This window comes from Brienomyrus brachyistius, chromosome 11, assembly GCF_023856365.1.
Source record: "Brienomyrus brachyistius isolate T26 chromosome 11, BBRACH_0.4, whole genome shotgun sequence".
NCBI lineage: Eukaryota > Metazoa > Chordata > Actinopteri > Osteoglossiformes > Mormyridae > Brienomyrus > Brienomyrus brachyistius.
Genome location: NC_064543.1, coordinates 12813630 through 12819629, shown reverse-complemented (window position 1 = coordinate 12819629; position 6000 = coordinate 12813630). Strand labels below are relative to the sequence as shown.

The following is a 6000-nucleotide window of genomic DNA, read 5'->3' as shown; positions in this document are numbered from 1 at the left end:
CATATTTAAATATCTATTTAAAATAATTAGACCGCCTTGTGTTCATGCATCCAAGCCTTCCAAACTTGTGGCCGACTAATCTGTTAAGGTGAACCTAAGATTTGATTATTCATCGCTTGTTACATATAGGAATTAACTAAAACCAGATATCTATATTTAATATATATTGATATACACCATTAGTTCAAAAATGAAATCTTCCCAGAAGTAAAATATTTAAACAGAAATTAACGTTGCCATGGGGTGAATTTAAGTAAATGTGTATAATTAAGAACTGCAAGACATATCGGTTTACGATCAATGTACCATAACAAAAAAAATAACCTTGTTGAAAAACACGGACCTACATTTTTTTATATAGGAGCACTTGACTTAGCAATGGGGGAGAGAGATTACTAATATGACATTATGTCCAAATATCACTCCTAACTAAAATCTATTGGAAATACTTTAGATATGTAATTGCGTTCAATTCTTTTGTTTAAAATCCCGTAGATCACTAGTGCGTCTGCTGAAGGACACCTTGAGGTACCTTTCACAAACGTGTTGTGAACTTTACACCGCTCATCAAACCTCCTTGAGGAACAAAATGGTCAGAATACCCCGTATTTGTCGGCGCATACAAATCCTCGGGCTGACCTACTTCTTCGTCTCCTTCTCACTTCAGACACTCCGCTAAAATCCATAAATTAAGGAAATTAACTGATGGGGCCCGAGGCAACTTTGTAAGCTATTTAAATCTTTAAATTTACAACATCTTCTGCATTCTTCGTGTAATTGAACTAACTCGGGGGTTGGTACTTTAATGAGGGGAAAAATACAAGTCTTCCTCTGGTTTGTGCTCCCGATGACAACAAATTTCAGCCCGAGGGAATAAAGTCCCTGTTTCTGTTGTAAGGAGAAGGGGATCGGGGAACGTTCTCACGTCGTACCATGTTCGCCTGACACTAGTCTTCTTGTATCCGGCCAGTTTCTCTAAAAAGCTGTAGTATATAGTATATGCTGTATTAATCACATTATATCTTTTTTGGGTGGATGGCTTATAATTCTATATCCTTCTCCCGGTATGCATTTGCAAAAATAAATAAGTTCGTCTATGCACAATACAGCATGAATTTACATGGACTTGGAACCATGTCAAGGCTCTCTTAACATTAATTAACGTTGCCTTTGGTCTTGCCTTGATCTTGTGGTTTCTCCTGTGACCATTAATCTTTTCACACGCTGGTTGGCGCCAAACATCAAGAAAATACGCGGAGCATCGACTGGATTTGGGAATACTGTAATGAGAAGGGGCACAATGCAGCGTGCATTATTCAAATCTATTTACACGCGAATAAACAAACAAATAAATAAATAAATAATCAGGTAACCTATGTGAGCACCTTTATGGGGAGGGGTGCGTGATGACACCTTCTTCACAGGTTATATACCCTGCTTCCACATAGTACAGTTCATTTTTCTGACAAGAATTTTATATGCTTAAAATATTCCGGTTTTGTGCATATAAATATAAATCAGCCGTTTATTTCATTTTTTTTGCAAAATGAATATTTTTGAGGGGTTAAAGATCTAGTTGCTTAGCTTGCAGCCTGCTTCTTTCCCAGCCTGCTTGCATGGGAAATCTTCACGCCAGACATCTCCATCTAGCCGTGTGCTATAATTGAAATGGCGCTTTTCGCTCCGGGCGAGTTGTGAGGGCGCTTTTCTGCAATAGCAGCATGCATGTCGATAGACGTCATTTGGTTTTAATGGCCTACAGGAAATTTGGCGTTACAGCGCTAGATATTAGCAAGGGGAAAAGGACAGGAAAACCAGCCGCATGACAAAAACTGCTTATAGGGATCTACGTATTCAACATCAGCATTTCTTATATAGATTACTTTTATCAACAAGTTATACTGCGCTTTCCTCGATCGTCGTTGAAAGTGCAATTGACAGGAGAAGCGTGCCTCGCGTTAGTTGTTTGGGGAGCGAAAATTTATGCCTCGTTGAAAATGCCTGGGGAAATATTACATCAGACGAAATGACAATGATTAAAATCTGATTTTTTTTCTCTCTCCCCCCATCTCCAAGTCTGTTGAGCGACGTGACACTGTTTGTGATACTCAACAGCACTGAACCGTTATCCCGCAGCGAACCGCAACTTAAAAAACCGTTACCGGGGACTGATTTTTTGCGGAAAAAAGAGCCGCTAATGATTCAGGCTGGCGCTCAGATAATCGCAATTTCAGGGTAAAAAAAAGAGGAGAAACGCGGCGTTTTCATCTCGAAATTAGCTAGGGCGCGAGTAGGGTTGAGCTAATTGTAGCCTAATCCTTGCCCCAGAGGCATTTGGAAAGCCCGGAGCAAGAACTCTTTTTTAGCTCCCCTCTGTTATTTAGAGACGGATTATTGGCTTTCTTCTTCTCATAACAGAGCCGGCAGTTTCATTTTAGGAAAAAGAAGGACAAGACGGCAAAAAGGATCCCGCAGCCAGAGCAAGACCTTCTTCCGATCTGAAGTATACCGAAATAAAACGGGGACGGAGAGCTTTCTCCTATGTACAAGGTAAGACGCAAAGGCGCTTTCTGCGGCGCTTTTGTGCGAAGTGCCCGCTCTGAACTAGTTAAGGCGGACTAGGTATATGTCTTTAAAGCCACAGCGACCCTTTTTTTAAAAAAACCCAACGCCTCGCTCACAGTTTCAGGGCTTTAAAAGCCACTTTGCGATTATTTTCTCTTTAAAAAGATGTGCATTCTGAGCAGGAGACTGGCGGAATGTGGGAGCGGTAAATTGCACTTAGTTTGGCTAAACTTGGGGGAACGGGAAGGGAAATCGCAGCTCGGCGACGGGGATAAACTGGCTGGATCTGGCTCGGGTTTCCTCGGACTTGGTAAAATGTTGGAAGCGGTCCGCCGGGCTCCGGTAACACTCTCCGCATTATAGCCGGCAATGCGATTTTTAAAACACATATTTCAATTGATTAACTGGGCACTTAATTTACTGGCTTCTTTCGTGCATTGTTATGCGAGCCAGTAGGGATGTTTCTTGCCCAGAGATTTAACAGGCTGTGTCCGTTGTAATAATGTAATAAAAACGGAAATTTCGGATCGCCGAGTCGCCTTTTGATGTATATTATTTACGTTATTATGTGGCGCTTTTTAGTTTTACCATTTTCGTGTCCAAATAAGCATTTTCTGATTTCTGGTATGTGTAAAAGACGCCATGTTGTGTAATTGGCAGAATTTAGCCCTTGGCACTAATGTAATGTTCAGGAGGGCAAACGTATGGAAATCACGTATTACTGTTACAGCTCTTTATTGTACCTGCATCGGCACTGTTACCGTCGCCGACTGCCTGTTAATATAAATGTTACAAAGTATATACAACAGCGCCAGTTGCTATTTAAATTGAAAGCTGAAATATGTTGTTACACAGTTCAGACACATGTAAGACAGTAAATTACATTTAACCTAAAAAGTTACCTGTGTGGAGGTTTATATGTTAAAATCCGACTTTCTCATTTATTCTCTTCCTATGTACAAGTATCATAATGTTTTTAAAGTGCCGATTGTTTAAACATCGTAAAAGGTCCGGATTCTGATTTCAAGTGAATTTTTTTATTATTCGTTTTTATTTATTTTTGGATATGTATTTTAAAAGCCGGATGTCACGATGGATGTTAAACTAGCAGAGAATAGTTAGAAAATGCAGTGGATGCGAAACCGATAATCCAGTCCGGCAGTGAACAGATGTCGGGGCTGATCTCATTAACACTAGAACTGCCAAATCTACGCAAATTTGCGTAAATTCCCTGGGCCTAACACCTACTAGCATCCCTGCTGAGAGTTTCTTGGGCCATTGTCCTCCTGCTTTTGTTGTGCAAACACACCCATTACCTGTGAGGCCTGGCACATTTGCATTTTTTTACTCAGAGCAGCTAAAATCCAAGGCAGGCTAAACCTCTGTGTGTGACATGGAAACCTTCACAAAAGTCTGCCATATCTATACCAAATATCCCACATGCTGACTGACCTGCAAATATGAAAGACACACATTCACAAAATATATGGAAGCACAAGTCTGTTTTATTTATAAAAAAAATTGAGTGTTTCAAACTTTGCAGTGTTTGCAGACCCAGTGACCATCATCCCTGCATTTGGCGCAAGTGAATTTGTAACACTTTGCACTGGTAAACCTGCTGCAGTTTCTGTTGCAGTTCTCCTGTACCTGACACTGAGTTGTCCATACAAGTCCTGGCACAGCAGCAGTCTTCCTCTGTCCCCATAGCCTTTTGTGGCATAAATTGGCAATGGAGTTCCTTGGCTAGATGACTCAAAAATAATCTTCTTTTGCCTTCCCACCCTGTACATGCCTTGTACAGAACGTAGGAATTTGCCACCACCAGGTCCAGCATGTTGTAAAATACAGCTACTGGCCACCTGCATGTTGCTGCTCTTACGGAATACATGCGCGCCATTTGGTCCAACACATTTACACCACACTATAACAGCAGAGAGAGAGAGAGTCATGAGTGTATTTGCTTTTTTTCTACCTTCTTTCTATATAGGCCTGTATAGTACATATCAGAAAACATTGTAGCACTGATGTAAAATTATACACACATTCACATACCTTCATGTGGTTATAGTCTGTTATCGTGTTGGGTTTCCTCTTTCTGCCTTCACAGATCGCCACATCTTGGTCCAAGGAACTCAGAACACACACAATCTTGTTTTTTTAGGTGCATAAATTGTCAAGGAGACACTGCCACTTCTAAGCACTGACGCGGAGAATTCCTCTTGCTGTGCAGTGTCCTTTGAAATTGGAGGAAGTTCATACCAAACTTTATTCCCTGTGCTCAGTAGTGTTGTTTTGCGCTGAAGCAGTCTGTGTGACAGTGCCAGTGAGGTGAAGAAATTGTCCGTTGTGACATTTCTCCCGTCATCCAGAAATGGCTCCATCAGACTCATGACCATGTTCTCTGCCAGCCTCTCCCTTTTCTGGTGACTGGGGTCCTTTCCCAAGTTAGGGGACACGTTGCAGACGTATTTGGTCTCCAAATCCGTGGCCATCCAGAACTTGATCCCAAATTTGTCCGGCTTGGATGCGATATACCAAGTGACATGGAATGGATCCACATCTACTCCACGTTGTCTTTCCACCGGTGTCCCTCAGGGCTCGGTTCTTGGCCCTCTCCTATTCTCCCTCTACACTAAATCTCTTGGCGAAGTTATATCCTCACATGGCTTCTCCTACCACTGCTATGCCGATGACACTCAACTCATCCTCTCCTTCCCTCCCTCAGACACTCATGTCTCCACTAAGATCTCTACATGCTTGGCAGACATCTCATCTTGGATGACCACTCACCAGCTAAAACTCAAAACTAGTAAAACTGAGTTGCTTTACATCCCGGCTGACTCATCCCCCCTCCAGGACCTTGCGATCTCCTTTGACAACTCCCTGATCCGTCCTTCGGTTTCTGCTAGAAACCTTGGAGTTACCATAGATGATCGGTTGTCATTTTCCTCACATATCACCAGTCTTTCTCGCTCTTGTCGGTTTCTCCTCTTTAACATCAGGAGGATACGTCCATTTCTTTCCACCCAGGCTACCCAGATACTCGTCCAGTCCCTCGTCATCTCACGCCTTGACTACTGCAACTCGCTTCTAGCGGGTTTACCACTGAGCGCCATCCGTCCCCTCCAACTGATTCAGAATGCAGCTGCTCGTCTTGTTTTCATCCTTCCCAAGTTCTCCCACACCACTCCTTTGCTGCGCTCCCTCCACTGGCTTCCTGTAGCTGCACGCATCAGATTCAAAACACTGATGCTCGCATACAAAGCCAAAAATTCTCTGGCACCATCCTACCTAAAGGACCTCATCACACCCCGCTCTGCACCACGATCTCTCCGATCCTCCAGCACTGCTCGACTGGTCCCACCTCCCCTCAAGGCACAAGGAAGACACGCATCTCGGCTCTTCTCTGTCCTGGCACCTAATTGATGGAATGAA

At 42.8% G+C, this 6000-nt stretch overlaps 1 protein-coding gene across 4 annotated transcripts in view; it reads left to right on the top strand.

Moving 5' to 3' along the window:
• The first annotated feature begins 1714 nt into the window (after positions 1 to 1714).
• LOC125751874 (BTB/POZ domain-containing protein kctd15) overlaps positions 1715 to 6000 on the top strand; it is a 28191-nt gene continuing 23905 nt past the window's right edge. Inside the window, exon 1 of one of the 4 annotated variants that reach the window (XM_049031273.1) lies at positions 1715 to 2550. Coding sequence is in view for 2 of the 4 variants with exons in the window: in XM_049031271.1 (XP_048887228.1) it covers positions 2731 to 2907 (177 nt within the window). In the remaining 2 variants the exon portion in view is untranslated. Of the gene's footprint in view, positions 2551 to 2585; positions 2908 to 6000 lie in introns of those variants that run through there. The other 3 variants (XM_049031272.1, XM_049031274.1, XM_049031271.1) reach the window with 3 other exon arrangements.